This window comes from Mixophyes fleayi, chromosome 6 (assembly GCF_038048845.1).
Source record: "Mixophyes fleayi isolate aMixFle1 chromosome 6, aMixFle1.hap1, whole genome shotgun sequence".
NCBI classification, from domain to species: domain Eukaryota; kingdom Metazoa; phylum Chordata; class Amphibia; order Anura; family Limnodynastidae; genus Mixophyes; species Mixophyes fleayi.
Window position 1 is genome coordinate 210,627,993 of NC_134407.1, and position 22,010 is coordinate 210,650,002.

The following is a 22,010-nucleotide window of genomic DNA, read 5'->3' on the forward strand; positions in this document are numbered from 1 at the left end:
CTCAATGTTCTTTAATGCTAATTCTTAACATGATCATCAGTTTTTGTACAAGGTAAAGGTAAGTAGTGCTGTTAGATTTTCTGCTACAGCTGTCATTGTATGCTTTGGTGCGGACATTATATTTTATGGTTTGTGTTTGAGGGATATACCAGTTGCTGTTGACAGGCCCAGGTTTTTAGAAATGCCACCTTCGTCCAGACCTGGGGTAGCAGTCTTCCAGGGTTGGCATTTTGTGCCTGATTTAGACATGCACCTACTAGTGTGTGTGGGCAAGTCTGAAATATTCAGGCTCCTGGGTAGAACCGTTGGGACGTACATTAGCATGGTTGGAGGATGACGTCTGTCTGTATGTGTGTGTGTGTGTGTGTGTGTGTGTGTATTGGAGGCCGGTGACAGGTTGGTATTGGCAAATACCCTGTGGGTGCTCTGGTGTCGTGATAGACTGTTCTGGCATTTTATTGTCTCCAAGACATTAAAGATCCCAGAAGGGTCAAACTCTGCAGAAAAAGGGGCTGTCTTGGTTTTTTACAGCTCCCTGGAATTAAACGTGGAGACCAGATTTTCAGGTCCTGTCGTGAGTTCAATTCCCGACCATGGGCCTTATCTATGAGGAGTTTGTTTGTTCTCCCCGTGTTTGCCTGGGTTTCCACCGGGTGCTCCGGTTTCCTCCCACACTCCAAATACATACTGGTAGGTTAATTGGCTGCTAACAAATTGACCCTAGTCTGTCTGTGTGTGTGTCTGTGTATATTAGGGAATTTAGACTGTAAGCCCCAGTGGGGCAGGGACTGATGTGAGGGAGTTCTCTGTACAGCGCTGCGGAATTAGTGGCGCTATATATATAAATGGTAATAATAATAATCTCCCTTTACCAGAACTGTGACTAGAACCACAGAAATCCAAGGGCTAAACTGTTTGTTAAGCTGCACCCAAAATACAAGTCAACAAAGTCTCCACATAGCTGAAGTTCCTACATATTCCTGGAACCTCTATTCCACCATAGAAGCATAGAACCTCTGCTGGACCAGTGCTGCTCTCTGCTTTCTGAGACAGACCTTACTCAAACACACCGTGGTGTTGCCGATCCCCCCACCTCCATGAACTTTCCATTTGCCATTCTTTTGGATGCAAATTCATGGAGGGGCATCAATACCATTATTTGAATAGGACAAGCCGTAGTGGGAGATAGAGTAGACGTGGACTGTTGGAGCCCTGTGGGCACCTGGCAGGAATATTTAGAACTATTTTATCTTGCGCAAAGTGTTTGTACATTTTTATATTTGGACGGAATTATTCTTTAAAGTAATTTTGTGGACAATAAATTTCACGTAATGAATATTAGTTTAACGTCAATATTTTATATGTAAAAGTAAAAAAACATATGTAAAGTAAGTAAACTGTTTGCAATAGGTATACATAACCCTTCTCTTCCACATCTTTCCTTCATCTAAATGATCTAGGAAAATAGAATGGAAGTGAGTTCAGCTGGTGTACAAGTGTTTACTTGCTGTCTCCAATTAGTTTGCATTTTGGGTTACCACATCACAAAAGGTTTGGGACAGAGCAACACGACAGGTCCAACACATACTTGCCAACTTTTCCTCATTAGCTTCAGGGAGATCCCGGGGCAGGTGGGCGTGTGGGCTCGGGGCTTGACAAATCACATAATTTTGACCCCGTCTCTAAATGATTGTCACAATTTTGGCCAATTACAACAGGGGGCGAGGCTAAGATGGTGCGTCATTAAGCCCCACCCCTGTCACTTATCTATCGTGGGGGCGAGAACCGGAAGGTTGTCCTGCTCGCCCAGGAGGTCTCACAGAAATGTGGACTCTCCTGGGAGAGTAGGTAACTATGCATTAAAGAAAAGCAGCTAATGAATCTCTAGAGACTGAAGTGTCTTTTACATTTCTGTCTCCATTACTGAAGTCATGTTGTCAGTCTTTTGATTAAATCTTCATAGGCATCAATACATGGACATAGGACACAATTTCTGAACTGTGTCATCATGCCACAGATGGTGAAGCCAACCACGTCTTGTACTGGCTCAGCATCAGGGAGAATGCCAGACTCTTCAGGGAGTGAGGGAGATCACCCCTATTTCAGGGACTCTCCCTGACATTCAGGGAGAGTTGGCAAGTATGGTCAAACATAGATGTGAGCCACTTGAACGTGTGCATCGTTTTTAATCTATTTGTACCCAGTTTTGAAGATGGAACAACCTGCATTCAGTCAGGTAATTTGAATGTTCACAGCAGCACAGTATTTAAGGAGATGCGTGTGCTAATCTTGTGGGAGAGTGACCTATCCACTTGTGTGATTATGTTGGTGAGGACAGGGCTATGTATGTTATAGGTAGTGTCATGAAGTGGGGAAGGAAATAGGGACGAGTAGGAAGCCACAGACCGAGAGTTAGAAAGCAGAAGAAGCAGGGTTCACCAACAGCACATACTAATGCACTTCTATATGGAACAAGGTACATATATCAAACTTGTTTCCAACAGTGCTCAAGTACTTGTCATTGTAACTACTGTATTGTTTAAACTACAATGGTCAGAGCGAGCAACGGTCCTGAGTAATGTACCATTTCATACTAAAAATAACATTTTAAAGAATATATGTGGTTTATGGATCTGAATTCTTACATGTGAAAACAGATTTTATATTCACAGGTGAATTAAGGCTTTCCAGGATAAAATCAGTGTTATGACCCTTGGGGGTATATTTACTAAACTGCGGGTTTGAAAGAGTGGAGATATTGCCTACAGCAACCAATTGGATTCTAGCTTTCATTTATTTAGTACTTTCTACAAAATGACAGCTAGAATCTGATTGGTTGCTATAGGCAACATCTCTACTCTTTCAAACCCGCAGTTTAGTAAGTCTAGCCCTTGATGTTATGTTGTGATAATTTAAAGAGCAAAATAAGAAAAACATATTTGAAATGATGTAGAAGTGTGTACTAGATTGCCCTGCAGTTTTCTTCAATGCTACTACATCTAGATTTCATCAAAAACTCATTCAGAAGTTGTTCACTAAATGCTGCCATATTGCTGAGAATATCAGTGACTTCAATTAACCTTTCGCAACTATGTATATTTATACCTCTTAACATATAGAATCACGAAATGAGGATAAAAATGCCCCACACCCTGTTCTGCACACATTTTTTTTTATATATACTTAAAAAAAGACAATTGGACCAAATAATTTCCTTGAACATATAATTTATAGCATATACAGCACAGCATCTCCCACGGTGAGAAACATCATGACAGCTCCCAACCAGCAGAAGCTGAGCATGATGTCAGTATAAAATAACCATTTATCAGACGTGCAGAAATATAAGGGTTTTATAGTCTGGGTTGAAATGTGGCCTGGAAGTTTACTTGGGATAAGTCATAACAGTCTCATCACACCAAGCATAGCCATCGCTACGCCCTGTTTTTTCGGCTCCGAGTGGTCCATAAATAACTGCACCAGTAACTAATACAGAACACAGACAATTGCATTGTAAATAGAATCCTACTAAAGTTCTATGCAAATGATGTCTGTATAATAAAGCAGATTGCTCTACAAAACTGAGCTTCCCCCTTTACATGTGCTTTGTTTTGTTAAAATGTGCTGTCTTCCTGTGACAGCTACTTTTTTTTATGTTTCAATGACCACTACAGGCAAAATATGAACCATATAAAATACATTAAGTGCTTACATGGCATTCACCTACAGCAGGGGTGGGCAAACCTGTCCTCAAGGGCCATATCCAGTTCATGTTTTTAGGATTTCTGTCTGTAGAAACAGATGGGATAATTACTGACCCAGCCAAATAGATTAACTCCGCTGTACATGATTAAATAAATCCTAAAAACATGAACTGGATATGGCCCTTGAGGACAGGTTTGCCCACCCCTGATCCTACAGCCATAACTCTCCCACATCTCTAGAACAATGCCCTACTGCTTAAAAAGCTGAGAATATAGTGATTTTATTTGCTGTAACATCTCTATCCCCTGCCCAAGTAGGAATTCACAAACAGCATTTCTGAAACACATCTGTCAAGCTGTCAGTAACTCTGTGCCTGCTCTTAAAATGTCTACTGGCTGCAGGGGAGTGAAACAGAGATCTATTTACTATTAATAGTATTGGAAGGACCATTAAAGCAAAGGTATACCCATTTCTACAAGGCACTTTATCCAGAGGTTACAATTGGCAAAATATTTGTGTTGGCAACTAAAAGATTATGGTGTCGTTGACACAATGTAACTAGTCCTGTTTAAATTGTGCTGATTTTGTTAACCAATCAGCTCCCAGTAAAGGGAATGCTCTTTTGCCATTGAGGCAAACTCTCTTCTCTATAAATGCTTAAATAGAAATATACCGACTGTCATCCATGACAGTAGCGACCAAAGATCCTTATCTCATGAGTTTTATAATGCCATGGTTTCTGGGCCACAAAGAGTAACGTTGGAAAGAAGCTGACAATATATTTATACACCAAGGAAGCTTTATCCGGGGTACAACTCTTGTTTTTTCCGCTCCCCGGAAAACTTGCAAGATTCTCCAGTGATGTCTTCCGAGCATCAATGATGCTGGTGTGGCTTAGCCTGTGAGGAGGAAGAAGCATGGAAATATATTGTGCAACATTCAGACATTACAATTCGTTACTATTTCTGATTAGCATTTTGCAAAGCAGCCACTCATTCTGTTGGCTTTCTCTTGCTTGTGAGCATCTGCAGTGTGAGAGCCATGTCACCATCGTACTCCAAGAGACTGGACTCCTCATTCTGTCCTTGTCTTATGAAAGTGATATATAGCTCAGCCACCTCAGTGGTTAGCACTTCTGCCTCACAGCACTGAGGTCATGAGTTCAATTCCCGACCATGGCCTTATCTGTGTGGAGTTTGTATGTTCTCCCCGTGTTTGCGTGGGTTTCCTCCAGGTGCTCTGGTTTCCTCCCACATTCCAAATACATACTGGTAGGTTAATAGGTTGCTATCAAAATTGCCCCTAGTCTCTACCTGTCTGTGTGTGTGTTAGGGAATTTGACTGTAAGTTCCATTGGGAAGGTACTGATGTGTGTGAGTTCTCTATACAGCGCTGTGGAATTAGTGGCGCTATATAAATAAATAATGATGATGATATGAACCTTTGCCTTAATGCTCATTTAAAAGAACTGAGCTGTGAGCCTTGTAGTGAGGTGGGAGCAGTTACTGTTGATGAGGCTGGGTGTGGATATGAGTGGATAGCTGCCTGTCCAATGGGATATTACATTGACTCTGTTGGCTGACAGCTCTCCGCTCATAAACTCCAAAAGGGCAAGTTATGAAGATGACAAAAACGCAGAATGACAGTGACAATGCCACTTTGTGATGCCACGTGCCTATTTATGAGCACTGCACCCATGTTTAGCGGAAAGTGCATGGATTAGTGCAACAAGATGAGGGTGCCTGTGGCTTTGCCCCTTCTAACAGAGGGAGCCGGGAGGATCGGGGGTTTCTGAAAGCGCAGGAACATGGCCACATCCAACAAGATTTCTAGTTGTGCAATGAAATGACAGGGTGGAGATGGGGAGGCATGCCTGGTTTAGTAGGTCGCTGCTAAGTCTCGCAGATGGAGACTGGGCCTCCCCCAATACAGTAGTATTTTAGGGGGGGGGAAATTAAAAAGTTGTAAATAGCTAAGGGGGTAGTCCAAAAATATTTGAAGTACTGTTTTTTTTTTTATAAAAAACCTTTTTCTTTGCCATGTTAGTTCCAATCTCTGACACATGCACGTCTGAAAAGCAGAAACGTGAGTACACCTATGTATGCGTAAGGCATTCAAATATGCTAATTTGTGCAAAATTTAAATATGCAGGTAGTAGATGACCCTTTCATTCTCTTTTCATAAGACTAGGCTTAGTAGTGGGTGCAGTTTTATGATATATAAAAACTGGTGCTTAACCTCTAAGCAATACAATTTAAATAGCATTATTAAAACATGGTCAAAATGCACTCGTAGTAATCCTGTGTGTCTGTTACTCCGCATGAATCTTTTGGTGCATTACGAGATCATTGTATTGGGTGAAACATTTGCCACAGACAGAACATATAAAAGATTTCTCCCCCGTGTGTGTCTTATGGTGTGCGTCCAGATCCGACGTCTGGGCAAAACGTTTTCCGCACTCGGAGCAGACAAACGGTTTCTCTCCAATGTGGACTCTTTTGTGGGACACAAGGCAGGAGCTCTGTGTGAAACACTTGCCACACTCAGGACATGAAAATGGTTTCTCCCCAGTGTGAATCCTCTCGTGTGTCACAAGATCAGACTTCCGTGTGAAACATCTCCCACACACAGAACATGCAAATGGCTTCTCCCCTTTGTGGATTCGCTGATGGGCAACAAGGATAGTGTTACTGATAAAACATTTACCGCAGTCTCCGCATGCAAATGGCTTCTCCCCTGTGTGGATCCTTTGGTGTATAACTAAATGTGAGTTGCACACAAAACGTTTCTCACACATTGAACAAGCAAATGGTTTATCACCAGTGTGAATCCTCTGATGCAGAGCAAGATTTGAACTCTGGGTGAAACATTTCCCACATTCAGAGCAGGAAAATGGCTTTTCCCCTGTGTGAAGCCGCTGATGTCTGACAAGGTGGGAGTTACAGAAAAATCCTTTCCCACACACAGAACATATAAAAGGCTTATTGCCAGAGTGGTTCTTTTGATGTGACATTAAACGTGATTTGTTGATAAAACATTTCCCACATTCAGGACATCCAAAAGGCTTGTCCTGTACATGCCCAATTTTATAAGTGCCATTTTTAGAGTCTTTGGTAGAAGGGGAATCAGCACCTGGAACAACCACTAGTGCAACCTTGTTAAGTTTGGAAGCTCCTTGTAGACTTTGGTCAGTCTTTGGTTCTTTCACTTCATTAGCTGAAAAAAAAAGACAATTGTTTTTGGTTTTTTTTACGGTCAATCATTGAGTTAAAGAGGTTCACCCCACACACAAAAATCATCTCTGTGTGATTTTTACTATAGTGGTCACATGATTTTTCACAACCAAAACGAAGAGTAGGGATACATTTTAATCTGTAGTTTGCCCATACAGCTAGTGTTTTGTTTCTTTACCATAATTTCATTATTTTCTCCCACACCACTGTCATTTATTAATGTGTTTTGTTTTTTTAGAGGATTATCACAACATATTAGGTGCATCGTTTAATGCTTGCCTCACACTGCAGTGTATTTACAGTGATATTGGTCAATTGGCCCAATATCGGAGCGTGTGGTGCCAAAACTATCCCCACGCTTGATGATAATTGTGTGGAATCGTTATTGTACATATTGCATGCCTCAGTGACATCGAGGATCTGTCTGCTCGAAGCGAATGTTCAGATCTCTGCCACTTTGGCCCTTTAACTGTGTGGCCAAATTGGACTCTGATCATGTTGATCAATTCAATTCCCATGTTTTGCCAGAAATACGGCCAGTCTGATGTCACTGAGTGCATCGTATGACCTCATTTAAAGTGTTTAGCATAGACATTACCATGTTCTAAACACAATTCAGCTAAAAAAAAAAACTTACCTACAGACGTGCTGGTATTTCAGCTCTGGTCCAGACATTCTGTTTTGACCAATGCAGGCAAATACTGATCAAGGCTAGTTTTTGATATCTCAGGTTAGAACGAATAAATTGTGTTCTGTGTGACACTATCGGCTATACAAAGTAATGACTTTATGTAACATAGTAACATAGTAACATAGTTGATGAGGTTGAAAAAAGACACCAGTCCATCAAGTTCAACCTATTTTGGATCTCCTGCGATCCTGCACTTATATTTGTAATTAATCCAGAGTAGGCAACCGCCAATCTGTTTCAATTTTGAAAATCCCCCAGACTCAATATTGCAATCCAATTTTTACCCTATATCCACTACTATCCTTTATTTTAAATTAACGGTCGTATCCCTGGATACACCTTTCCGCTAAAAATTTGTCTAACCCTTTCTTAAACATATCTATTGAATCTGCCATCACAACCTTCCCTGGCAATGAATTCCATATCTTGACTGCCCTTACTGTAAAGAACCCCTTCCTTTGCTGGTTGTGACATTTCCTCTCCTCTAACCTTAGTGGATGACCACGTGTCCTGTGTATGGTCCTTGGGGTAAAAAGTTCCCATGAAAGCTCTCTGTATTGACCCCTAATGTATTTGTACATAGTAATCATATCTCCCCTTAGACGCCTCTTTTCTAAAGTAAACATGCCTAAACTGGCTAACCTTTCCTCATAACTTAATGAATCCATACCCTTTATCAATTTTGTCGCCCTTCTCTGAACCCTTTCTAGTTCCAAATTATCTTTTTTATAGAGTGGTGCCCAGAACTGTACTGCATATTCAAGATGAGGTCTTACCAACGATTTATACAGTGGCAAAATTACATGTCACATGCTCATCCTCTCTTCCAGAGATATAGCTGTATAAACACCAGATTTAGGTGCTGTCTTATGACATATGTGGCTCCACCTAGCCCAATTTCAGCTTGTGACCTAGACTGGCCAGTTTAATTACTGCTTCTCTGGCACTGTATTACTGTATTATAATATTATAAATTATTATTTATAATAATATTATTTTATATTATATAATGTATTATAAATTACTCACCCTTACCTACAAAGTCCTCAAAAACACTACCCCTGCATACATCTCTAATCTATTATCAAAATACTCTCCCTCCCGCCCACTTAGATCTACCTCTGACCTGCGCCTTGTCTGGTCTCTGATAACCACCTCTCACTCTCGCCTACAAGACTTCTCCAGTGCTGCGCCCCACTTATGGAATTCCCTACCACGCTCATTCAGACTTTTTTCATAGCCTTTAAATCTTTACACGGTCTTTGAAAACTCATCTTTTTTTTTAGAGGTGACCTTATCCCCGATAACACTAATGCACTCTCACAACTGTCCCCAATCTCCACTCTAAGCCAAGTTTGCTCCTCTCGTTTCAGCTGTGCCCTCTTCCACTTAGAATGTAAGCTCTCTAATGAGCAGGGTCCTTCATACCCTATGTTTTCATGTCTGCGTTTATTTTGTCTACCTTGTATGTCACTGTTTTATATATAGTATTTTCCCTACTGTACGGTGCTGCGGAGCACTGTGACGCCTTACAAATCTACGATAATAATATCTGTAACTTCATGTTGGTGATTATGGAGTAAATAAAGGATTACCCTTCAGGCCAAGATAATTATTTTAGGAAGAAGATCACAAAGATGTCAGATCTCTTTTACCAGTGGTGAATGGCAGTGTGTGACACTGATAACAAGAGAGTTTATTTTATGTGTTCAACTGGTCAGATACTTCACTAGTTTATAGTAAGAGGGAAGAGATTTCAAATAGGTCATTAACCCCGTGCTATTGTGCATACTCATTCCTCACCCGAGTGGATTTCTGTGGGAATTTCTTCCTCCTTGATTTTCACCAGAAATGGCTCTTCTTCCGAGTCATCGTTTGAAGTGAATTCAAGATTCACAATGTTTAGGTCCCTTCCCTCGATCACAAACAGAAAAGAATTAGTGAAGCTTTCTATCACAGTCAGCATTAACTGTTTCAGCAATTTGTGCACAGTAGCTCTTCTGTGGGATTGGACCAGACGGGCTAGGCTTAGTTCCCTACGTGCATCAATGAGCTTTGGGCGCCCACAACCCTGTTGCCGGTTGACCAGTTGTCATTCCTTGGACTACTGTTGTTAGGTACTAACCACTGCACACCGGGAACACTCCACAAGACCTTCCCTTTTGCAGATGCTCTGACCCAGTCCTCTAGCCATCACAATTTGTCCCTTGTCAAAGTTGCTCAAATCCTTACACTTGTCCATTTTTCCTGCTTCCAACACATCAACTTCAAGAACTGACTGTTCACTTGCTGCCTAATATATCCCACCCCTTGGCAGGTGCTATTGTAACAAGATAATCATTGTTATTAACTACACTTCTCAGTGGTTTTAATGTTGGAGCTGCTCGGTGTATATGTCCTTGACGCGACTTGACATACTATTTGCATATACTAAGCAGCTGAACACAAGCAACTGTTCTCTTACCAGACATATTTTGCAAGAGGGCTATCTGCAGTGTCCTGCCATTGAAACACTGACAAGGAAAAACACAGTAATCACAGCTTCAATTCAAATAAAGTATCTTTAGCCAGGATAAGCTCCTAAATAAATATATATTTACTACACTACTAGTAAATAAAAGTGAAGTAGCCAGTTTAAAAAGTGAACTTCCCCTTAAATACTGTGCTAGATCTTTTGAAAAATATATACATGTCCTACCGAGATATCTGTGTCCTGGTTTGGAAGTTTCTCATCTCTGGACAATATATTTGCTTCTGTAGACTTCTGGTTGGTGACCTTTAACTCGCTGTCTGGAAATCCAAAAGAAATGTAATAACTATTGGGAAGAATACTTTACTTTTGCACATGACAGATTCCCAGAGGTGAGAACAGGACATCTGGGAGGATCTCGTTCCTTAAGAACTTGAGCTCCACTTTGTAGTCTCACTATTTTCTGTGTGACCATAAGTGAGAATACAAGGTGGACCACGCTCGCGCTCACCGTTCACAAGAACACTGGCTGACATATTGATAATTCTCCTCCAAACTTTCCCACAATCTGAAGGTGATCATATGGTCACTGTATACAAGACTCTGTATTATTGTAGGAGTAGCTTGGATTATGCTTACATAATTCTCAACCACTTCATGATTTTCTTCTCATTAGTATGTACTAACAGAAGATGGTGTATAATAAGAGACTGTAGTAGTGACTGAACAAGAAGAATGGGACTCTTTCCTGTATTTAGTGATTATTACTCACCTGTGCCGACATCTATAGGTAAATCTTCCTCCTTAATCTTCGCTATCAATAGTTCCTCTTCTTGCTTAGTCTCTGACCTGCTTTGGTCTCTTTCCTGTGTAACATACAAAATGTAATTCTAGTGAACAAGGGACACACGTGGTTTAGGTTTGCAGTCCTATAGTAGCTCAGTAAACACCACTCTCAATGTGCTCGGAGACCCTCAATGTGAAATGATGGTTGTGCAAAATAGTGAAATATTAATTAATTGATCTCTGTGCCATGGCATCTCTGTTGTCTGCATGAACAGTGATAGACGCAGGGTCACGTGAGAAAATTATGCAGACACCTTTTTCTCACGGTACCCTCCAAGCTACAAATATGGGCAGCCGAAGGGCACAGAGATCAGGGAACTGTATGCCACCCGAAATCTAATTAAAATGCAATGATAGAAGACTCTTGTGTGGACAGGGTCATACTGTTGCTTTAACAACTGACCATTGGCAATCTCTAGATGTTCTACTGACTGATGCTGCAGTTTTCTACCTTGTACTCCAGTGAAATATTGTGATCTTCTTCTTTACAATCTTGTGAATAAATAGAACTGGAAAATGTTTCTGATGTGTTTTCGCCAGTAGATCCACCTGTAGGAAGACACAATAAAGTGTATGTAAGTGACTTGCACAGGTATCTGCAGGAGTTTTATTCTCCCGAGTGTCTCATGGTCACTTGCACTCAGCTCGGAACATCACTCATTTCTCAACATCAACTCAACTCACATTATCATGGTCTCTGTTTGGACATTACGCACCTGTAAAGGTACCTCTATGGTTTATCTTCTCCTTTGAGTCTTCATTAAGGCCAAAGGCCTGCTCTGAACCGCCCTTCTTTCTCAGTATCATCTCAAGAATAACATTTTCACCAGCTGTACAAAAAAAAGATTACACGAGTGATTCAAGGACATGAGGTTCTTCACCATAATTATTGGTTCTGCTCCTTAGCCTACACGCCAATGTACTACCCTGCTGGGGTATCTCCAAAGACTCATCTCCGGAGAATACTCGTAGTCAGTGGCAGACTGGCTTTGAAAATCGTTTATGCCTTAATTTAGTGTTCGGATTTACACCATCACCTCTTGGTCACAGTATTGTACAGTTTTCATTAGAATGACCACTGTAATTTCTACAGCGACCATGCTCAATGCTCTTGTCTGTCCAACATAGGTATCCCTTTAATTCTTCCTCCACATATTCCCCAATCAGTGCTTCTCACTTACCTTTTCCAATTTTCTCTATTCTTTCACCAAATAATCTCCAACCATCCCTTCTCTCTCATTATTATCTACAAAACCTCTTTCCACATGACACCTCCCTTTTTTGTCTGCCCACATATTCTGCCTCCATTCCATCTCCCTTTTACATCGAAACCTAGAATTTGACGTCGGATAAGAACCACTTGGCCCATCTAGTCTGCCTATTTTTTAACCTATGGTAACCTCCAACCCTATTGGATACTTAGTTATTTGTAAGGATATCCTTATATCTATCCCAAAAATGTTTAAATTGCTCTACTGTATTATCCGCTAACCCCTCTGATGGGAGACTATTCCACTCACCCACTACACTTTCTGTGAAGAAATATTTCCTCAAATGTCCTCTGAACCTACTTCCCTCCAGTGCCAGTGCATGTCCTCATGTTCTAATACTTCTCTTCCTTTGAAGAATGTTTCTCTCCTGTACTTTGTTAAAAATCTTTATATATTATTATTACCATTTATTTATATAGCGCCACTAATTCCGCAGCGCTGTACAGAGAACTCACTCACCTCAGTCCCTGCCCCATTGGGGCTTACAGCAGCCAATTAACCTACCAGTATGTTTTTGGAGTGTGGGAGGAAATTGGAGCACCCGGAGGAAACCCATGCAAACACGGGGAGAACATACAAACTCCTCACAGATAAAGCCATGGTCGGAAATTGAACTCATGACCCCAGTGCTGTGAGGCACAAGTGCTAACCACTAAGTCAACATGCTGCCCAATGTAGAAGCCTTTGTAAACTACATTGTACATGGGTGCATAGTTACATTACCCCCTTAACAACAGCGATAATCACGCTCTCATATATTTGAAAGTTTCTATCATGTCCCCCCTTTCCCTTCTCTGCTCCAAACTATACATATTAAGATCTTTTAGTCTTTCCGGGTAAGTTTTGTGCTGCACCATTTTAGTTGCCCTTCTTTGTACAGTCTCTAATGTATTTATATCCTTCTGGAGATTTGGCCTCCAGAAGTGGACACAGTATTCTAGATAATGAAATGAAAGACTTACCCAGTGACCCAAGATTGTGGTGTTTCTCCATCATGTCGTCTGTGTGAAATTTCTTAGATCCTTCTAAATTCTCCTAAATAGAGAAATAGACAGTGACATCCTGACACCTTATAGGAACCTGACACACACAATGATACAGTCATCACCCAGACACATCCCCTGGTGTTACTGTATAATGTCCCATTCCCAGCAGTCACCTCTCCAGTCAGCAGCTGAATGATCTTGTTGGTGAGTTCTAGAATCCTCTGGTCATTGTTTCGCTCATGTATCAGTGAGTGAGGTGGAGGTTCCATGATGGGGCTCTGGGTCCTTTTCAATCCTCTTTCAAACTTCTTTACAACTATATAATCCTACATTTTGTGACAAATACTGATAAATAGCAATATATACGGAACCAAAAAATTAATTAACGCTCATGTCCTCATTCATTACATGCAGAAGCCAACAAATAGGGACAACCCTCCACTATCCAACAGAACAGGAGACATGAAAAAGTTGATTCCTCACCAGGATCCTAAAGTTGTATGTTCTGCAGTTACCACTTATTCAGTTTGGTTTTCTCAAACAGTTCATGTCTGCTAAGATCTGTTAAAAAATTCTTATTGCAGTAACATTTTAGTAACATGTATTCGCTAAAATATCGTATTAGCTCAATTCTATTTATTTTTAAATTGGCCCAGTGTGCTCTTCTGTCTCAAATGTTAGTATGCATAGTTCAACATCAACATAGATTTGTGTATGGCATTTCCCAGATCCCCTCACCTCTCCAGTCAGCAGGTAGATAATCTCCAGGGTGAGATTTAATATCCTCTCCGTCACGTGACTCCAGTTTTTGTCCATCTTCACCCGGATCAGAGAGCCGTCTCTGCTTCCTTTGGTATAGAGCAATCTTGATGAAGTCTGGATTTTTTATCCACTGCAATGTGAATTTAAAATAAAGTTTTTTAAAAATATATATTTGTAAAAGGCCAGAATAATCAAAGAATGGATAAGTGGCTTTAGATTCCACCCTAACCAGTGTGCACTTCCCCATAAGAACTAGGGCAATCAGAAGGTGTTCCTAACATATTGCTACTAACCCTTTGGATCAGCATAGGTTGCACACAATACGGTCTTTGCAATATTTGGAGCACTACAACACTAATCATAATCACAGACCGTGATAATAGTATATATTTTTACATTTTAAATGCCAATCAATAAAAATTTACTTTGCAAGCCTAGAGGGGAAAAAAACCACACTGTAAGAAGAGTATTATTGTGCAGTGGGACAATACAGAAAAATAGGGACATTCACTGGGACACATCTTGAAAATTCTGGGCTGTCAATGGAATTTAGGGACAATTGGATATTGACAATTGCATCCAACACACAGAACAAGAGATGTGATACTGTGCATTTGCCCATTCATTCTGAATAAGAACATATACTAAGGCCCCAGAACAAGAGAAGTGATACTGTGCAGAGAAAGAACATACTGGGAATTGTGCCTGGTATTCAGAATGTGGAGTGGCAATGTACAGGTGTCCACATGTAAAGAATAATAAGAGTTGAGATTTGCACTGTGCACTTTTCCACTGATGCAAAATAACAATTACTAATTAATACTTTCACCATAAATAATCACATAAATGTGAAGATAAAAGTTTTCAGAAGCCAGATCTCTGCCAGGAAGTTAACATATTTGGCAAGGATGATATCTAAGTTAGTAGATCACGTTTATAGGCTGATAACCTCCTTCATACACAGTGACACATCTCTACATCCACCTCACGCACCTAGTAGTGCAGCATTGCAGCCACTACTCTGCATACCGGGCTGTGACGTCACACCCCACGGCCTGGCCGGCACAGGTGACCCGGGATAGCATTTTCCTACTCGGAAGAGCAGCACGCATGCACGCTACAGTGTCACATCGGCCCTGAGAAGCGCAAGCGTGTGAACGTTACCACGTGACTGAAAGGACGCGGAGGTTCTCGGCGGCCATGATTAATAAGGGAAACCAGAAGTTATATTTTTACTCTGAGATGTTTGTTTCAATACTGAGCCTTGATTATAAATTGTGTTATGCAGTATTTACCATTTACCTGAACCAGCAGAAGCCCAGCAATGTTCATATAATATGGTATGCGGATTATACAACAAAGCTCCCTCAAAATTTTAACATAGGGAGTCTATGTATATCTGCAGTCACTGTTACAACTGTCGTAAAAATATTGAATGGAATTGGAAATCTCTACTTTGAACAATGTATTCATCAGTCCTACCAATAGACATACAGTATATAACATTCAATGGGGCATAATCAATTGTTGGCGAAAACGCCAAAAATCTTGCGGCGCGTGCACTATTATCGTCATTACGGTAATAGTGCACATAAATACTGTTATTACAGTAGTTTTCTTGCTGGATTTCAGCTCGCGGCTCCCTGAGCTGCGAGCTGAAATCCAGCCTACTATTACCGTAATAATGGTAATAGTTTATCGCCGCGGGGATTTGGAACAATTGAATATGCCCCTATAAGCTCTTTACACGTTTGTTTTTGCCATACTGGTAATTTCTATGTACTGAGGTTAAAGCACCTATATTATTTAACAGTGGTAGTCAGTTCCATGGTACTGACTACCCCGACAGATGACAGCACGACGTGAGGAGTCCGACTGCAGAGTAGACCGACTTGCAAAAATAGTACTTACCGGAATGCAGATGTCTTCAGATGAGGACTCGCTGTGTTGCCGGCTCCCGAAAATGACGCCATCCAAGTGCGACTTGCCTTTAAGGCGGCGATGGACGGAGCCGCCTGTCATTTATGACATGTAAGTACTATTTTCGGGGTTAGGGGTGTTAGGGATATTAGGGTTAACCCTAATATCCCTAACACCCCTAAATAGGTACTACACCCTTATTGAAAGTGATGCTAACCTATTATATCGGTTAATTAAACAATTAAAATGTGACCCTATGAAGGATCATGTGAAATGAGCCAGCTCGCGAGTCAATATAAAAATACATCCATGCACAAAATGAATCATAGTATCTGTACTAATACACGCAGGTAAAGTACATGATCCAGCAAAAACACCATAGGGGGTGTATTCCCTACTCAGTCAGAGATCTAATTGCATAAAGTTAATGTCAGATCATTCTTGTTATACTACAGAAGATGGTGGTTGTCCTCGATAATATCTACAAGGCAAAGAGATAAATATACAAATATAAAATTATGCAAACCCAATATGTGTACTTGAAAATTTTAATTCGATTATATCCCGACCAAATGATTATGTTATAATTAATTGCCTATGTGTTAGGGTTAAGGGGTGAAGATTACTACCATATGATGACAGAGAGTCTGGTACATGAGAGAAGCTGGATTGGGAGGAGGGGCAATGGGAGGACCAAAGCAGCGGTTTGGGTAATAAACAAACTTGAGAGGGGGGGACCTTAATAGAAGTCAGTGGTTCATTAGGGGTGTGGGAAAGGTGTGTGTATTGTAACTTATAACTGCCAGATAACTATGCAGACTGCAGAATTTATGACTCTATACTGATTACGTATTCCCCAAATCAGTGTAAAACATTCCGTTAATAATAGCGGTAGGGATGCTCGGTTTTATGAAACCAAGCCCACCCAAACATCCCCGAACCGAGTCGACACAATACTTCCCTGCGTCCTCGGAACTGAAATCGAGCCAAAAGATCATTGGCAGGTTTTGGATTTCATAAGTACCTCCCTCCCCGGAGATCCGGCACCACTGCTAACACAGAAACAAGAGGGATGGCAGTGTTCTTGTCACTTTCCAGTGACATTTCTGAGTGGCACTGCTCACAAAGAAACAGGGGTAACAGTATTCTTGTCACTCTCCATTCTCCAGTGACATTGCACAGTGCCATTGCTCACACAGAAACAGAATGGGTAGCAGTGTTCTTGTTTCTGTGTGAGCAATGACACTGGAGAGTGACAAGGGTAGCAGACAGTGTTCTTATCACTCTCCAGTGACATTGCTCACATAGAAACAGGAGTAGCAGACAGTGTTCTTGTCGCTCTCCAGTCTCCAGTGACATTGCTCTGTGCCATTGCTCACACAGAAACAGGAGGGGTAGCAGTGTTCTCGTCACTCTCCAGTCTCCAGTGACATTGCTCTGTGCCATTGCTCACACAGAAACAGTAGGGGTAGCAGTGTTCTTGTCGCTCTCCAGTCTCCAGTGACATTGCTCTGTGCCATTGCTCACACGGAAACAGTAGGGGCAGCAGTGTTCTCGTCACTCTCCAGTCTCCAGTGACATTGCTCACATAGAAACAGTAGGGGTAGCAGTGTTCTTGTCGATCTCCAGTCTCCAGTGACATTGCTCTGTGCCATTGCTCACACAGAAACAGTAGAGGCAGCAGTGTTCTCGTCACTCTCCAGTCTCTAGTGACATTGCTGAGTGCCATTGCTCACACAGAAACAGGGACCGCAGACAGTATTCTTGTCAGTTTCCAGTGCCATTGATACGGATCCTGATCAATCCACAGAACAGCAAGAGCACCAAGCAAAGAATCAGACCTTCACCTTTCTGAATGAGTGTTAATTCTACAACTGTCAGTGAGGCATCTTCTTCTAAGATCTGTCATAGCAATGCAAGACCTTGTCATTCCGGGTTTAAAAAGAGGTGCCCATATTTGTGTAGCTGATGATGGATGATCCTGCACCAGTGGAAGCAGTTCTTTCCAGTGATAAGAAGAAGGCCATTGTCATGCCTGGGCATAAGACCAAAAAATACACCTCTTATGTGTGGAATTATTTTTACCCAAATCCTGACAACAGTTGTGTAGCCATTTGTAGCGTTTGTAAAACCACAGTCAGTAGAGGTAGAGACCTTAACCATCTAGGAACCTCACCCATGTTACGCCATTTGAAGAAAGTTCATGGGAAGCTTTTGGGAAAATCAGAAACTTATGCTAAAAAATGACAACAAGCAGCCCAGCATCATCTACCTCCCTTCTCTCATCTAGATCCCAGCACCTGCAGTCTACACCCACAACACTGCCCTCATCAATATCCTCAGTAGTGATCGGAGTTAGTCCTGCATCCAAGTTGCTAAGGATAGATGACTCCACTATATTTCTCAAAAGAACTCTCAAGCAGTAGTCCCGCTGCTACTGCTGGGAGCAGATCTTCATCACAGAAGCAGACCAAGAAGAAGACGACTAGTAGTTTACAATAATTGGTTGTTAAACAATCCTTTGAAAGAAGCAAGTATGAAAGCTGTCACCCAGTCACAAAGCGGATCACGGATGCCATGGTGACTATGCTACTGGTAGATCTGCATCGAAAAGTATCCACCATTAATGCAGCTGGTTTTAGACAGTTAATTGAGGTCCTGTGTCCCCATTACCAAATTCCATCTTGACACCATTAAACTAGAAAAGCTATTCCTCATCTCTACCAGAAGGTTCAAAAAAAGGAATTACTGGGCTACAAAATGCCATTCTACCCACTGTACACTTAACCACAGATATGTGGACAAGCGGAATTGGGCAAACTAAAATTTATATGACTGTGACAGCCTACTCTGGTGGTGCAGAGCTTTTTAATAAATGACAGGGACGTGCAGGAGATGCTGTCTGTGGCCTGAAAAATTTTGGGCCATTTGTGGCATTCTGCAAGATCATGTAAGAGATTGCAGCAGCTACAAGAACAATTTAATTTGCCTTTCCACCAACTAAAGCAAGATGTGGTAACAAAGTGGAATTCCATCCTTTATATGAGGATGGAGGAACTACGAAAAGCCATCCCCGCTTACTCCACAAGCCATGACATTGGTAAAAGAGGAGGAATGTACTTTAGTCCAGCGCAGTAGAGAATATTTTCCGTGTTGTGCAAGGTGCTGAAATGATTCGAAGTAGTCACCTGTGAATTGAATTAAGACACTGCTAGCTTTAGCCAAGTGATTCCCATAATTAGACTCTTGGAAAAGCAGCTTCATAAATTGAAGGAGGAGATGAAACAAAGCAATTACGCTAAGTATGTCGGACTTGTAAATCAAGTACTTTATTTGCTTCGCCAGGATCCAAGAGTTATCAATATCTTGAAATCGGATCACTACATTCTGGCGACTGTGCTTGATCCTAGGTTTAAGAGCTATGCCTTTTCTTTATTTCCAACTGATCCAGATCTCAAGAGATGCAATGAGCTCCTGGTGAGCAAGTTGACAGCTCAAATGGTGCGACGACTTATTCTCCTTCAGTTTCGCAGGCAACTGCTGCTAGGAAAAAATTAGCTTTTCCAAGAGAACCTAGTATGATGCAGATGAGTCAGCATAACATTTTGACATCTGGTCTAGTCTAAAAAAAATTGCCCAAAAATCATGACACCTCTGCCGTAACTCCACCTGATCCTACTATCAACATCCAAAGAATGGTGGAGGATTATTTTAACGACAGCATAGAAAAAAACACAGTCCCTTTACATACTGAGAGTAAAAAAAGGTAATTTGGAGACCCATGTACAAGCTCGTGTGCAATACCTAATCTGCCCACCCTCCAGTGTGCTCTGAAAGAGTTTACAGCCGGCAACCCTGTCGGAGATCAGCTAAGGAGGCTACTTCCTAAAAATGTGGAAAATATGTTGTGCATCAAAATGAGCTACAAATTTCACAAGGAAGGTCTTTACTGGCAGTTACATCAAAGTACAGAGGCTTCTGTAATGGTGGATTCCAGCTGGGATGAATTAATATTGTGTGAGGATGATGTACACACTGATGAGGGTGAGCATTAGGCTGAGGATGATGACAACATTATCTTGCCACTGTAGAGTTCAATAACAGCACTGTTAGCTTACCTGCCTTAAGCCTGTTGTGAGCTTATTTTGTGGGGGCCCAAACAAACTAAGCACTTCAGCCACAAAAGTCGCTGAAATGCTTAGTTTGTAAAACTGTACATGTCCTTTATAACATATTTCCAAGTGCAATTCCATCTTGTACTGTTTGACATTTAGACCTTGGTCTATCAGCTTGTGTAACAGTTGACAACTCAAGTGTCAACAGTATTATTAGGTTGCCAATTCACATGGTGGACAGTATGATTAGGTAGGCTATTCAAATGTGGACAGTATTATTATAGGGTTAGGGACAGGGACAAGTCTAGGGATAGGGTTAGAGTTAGGGATAATACTGACTACATTTGAATTGTCAACCGAATAAATACTGTCTACATTTCATGTATCCTAATAATACTGTCAGTCATTATATTGTCGACTTTATAACCTTGTCTAGTCTGCTGCCCATCATTCATATTCATATTATGTAAATCCAGTTGGGCAGCACAGTGCTTAAGTGGTTAGCACTTCTGCCTCACAGCACTGGGGTCATGAGTTCAATTCCCAACCATGGCCTTATCTGTGAGGAGTTTGTATGTTCTACCTGTGTTTGCGTGAGTTTCCTCAGGGTGCTCCGGTTTCCTCCCACAATCCAAAAACATACTAGTAGGTTAATTGGCTGCTAACTAAATTACCCTAGTGTGTGTGTCTGTGTGTGTGGGAATTTAGACTGTAAGCTCCAATGGTGCAGGGACTGATGTGAGTGAGTTCTCTGTACAGTGCTGCGGAATTAGTAGCGCTATATAAATAAATGGTGATAATGATGATAAGGGTGGGTGGTAGTTCCCAAGGACAATTCCATCTTCCACCAGTTTTCTTTCCTGCCATTGCTGTGTGGCAGTATAACCTAGATGTGATATAAACTGCTGTGTGTTTGTGCCGTTGCTCTAACCAGCCAGTTTGCTGCAGTCTTACAGTTCCTTGACAGCCCCGTTAGCTTAGCTGTCTTAAGCCCATATTAAGCTTGTTTTGTGGGGGTCCAAACAAACCAAGCACTTTTGTGGAGGGACAGAAGACGCTGGAGCCGGTGCCCGTGAAGAGGGCGAAGATATCCGGCAGCGCTGTGCCCCTGGAGGGGCTGAAGAGGTCCCCGATGGTGCCCAGCTACAAGAAAGAAGAGGAGAAGTACTCACCCGTCCATCGATCCAGCGGCGGTGAGTATAACTTCTTTTTTGCAGGTCCTGTGCGCGGGAGAAGGATGAGCCAATCAGGGCTCATCTTTCCCCGCTGGCCAATCAGCGGCCGGATGCGCGAGCCAATCGCGGCTCGCGCCCGGCCATTCAAAAGATTGGCGCCGACGCGAGCCAATCAGCGCTCGCGCCGGCGGATGACGTCACGCCGGCGACTATATAAGTCGCCGGGTGGCGCCATTTTGCCAGAAGTCCGTCGGCGGAGAAGAGAGAGGACGTCTCTTCAAGACGTCCATCAAGAGAGCCAGCAGCAGCGGCGGCAGGGGGCCCTTGTAAGGGCCGTGAGCTACCCTGCCGCCCGAAGACTTCAATCAAGCCGCCGGAGCGGAGATCGTCGGCGGGGAGCCCTTGTCAGGGCTGAGAGCGCCCCCGCCCCAGCTGCAAGTGGAGACCCAGCGCCGAAGCGGAGAAGAGGCGCCGCCGGCTGGAGGGTCTGGAAGACCCGCAGAAGAAAACAGAAGACGGCGTGTCAAGTTGAGTATCCTGCGCAGAGCAGGTAAGTATACTCAACGTAAATTCGGGCACTAGGCCCGTGGGCACAGTCGGGCACAAGGCCCGTGGCACTCTATAGTAGGGGCACAAGGCCCAGGGACCTGGGCACTAGGCCCCAACGTGGTAGTGGGCCAGTAGGCCATTAGTATATCTATATAAAGGGGACAAGCCCCTGTTAGATTAGAGAGGGGGACTCTGAGCCCCGGGTACAAGGGCACAAGGCCCTTAGGTAGTTAGTGGCCTAGAGGCCATAGGAAGGCCATAGGGCCTAGTTAGGGGCTGGTAGCCCA

General features: G+C 42.2%; 1 protein-coding gene across 2 annotated transcripts; it reads right to left on the reverse strand.

The window, feature by feature from the left end:
- Positions 1-3,210: 3,210 nt before the first annotated feature.
- LOC142159856 (uncharacterized) lies at positions 3,211-15,077 on the reverse strand. 2 transcript variants are annotated; one of them, XM_075214674.1, is made up of 10 exons: positions 14,994-15,077; positions 13,941-14,094; positions 13,376-13,528; positions 13,179-13,251; positions 11,662-11,775; positions 11,397-11,494; positions 10,872-10,965; positions 10,328-10,419; positions 9,433-9,544; positions 3,211-6,921 (listed from the first exon to the last, which is right to left on the reverse strand). In XM_075214674.1, exons 2-10 carry the CDS (start codon positions 14,016-14,018, stop codon positions 6,017-6,019), a joined length of 1,719 nt encoding a protein of 572 aa, XP_075070775.1. In that variant the 5' UTR covers positions 14,019-14,094; positions 14,994-15,077; the 3' UTR covers positions 3,211-6,016. The 2 variants fall into 2 exon arrangements, with proteins under 2 accessions (XP_075070775.1, XP_075070774.1); XM_075214673.1 differs by having other exon boundaries at positions 14,958-15,077.
- Positions 15,078-22,010: the final 6,933 nt, after the last annotated feature.

Excerpts from the sequence above, each read along its gene's own strand:
- LOC142159856 (XM_075214674.1), bottom strand. The coding sequence starts at position 14,018 with ATGGACAAAAACTGGAGTCACGTGACGGAGAGGATATTAAATCTCACC. Across the intron at positions 11,776-13,178 it reads CCACAATCTTGGGTCACTGG|CTGGTGAAAATGTTATTCTT; the intron begins GTAAGTCTTTCA and ends TTTTTTGTACAG. Across the intron at positions 10,966-11,396 it reads ATATTTCACTGGAGTACAAG|GAAAGAGACCAAAGCAGGTC; the intron begins GTAGAAAACTGC and ends TATGTTACACAG.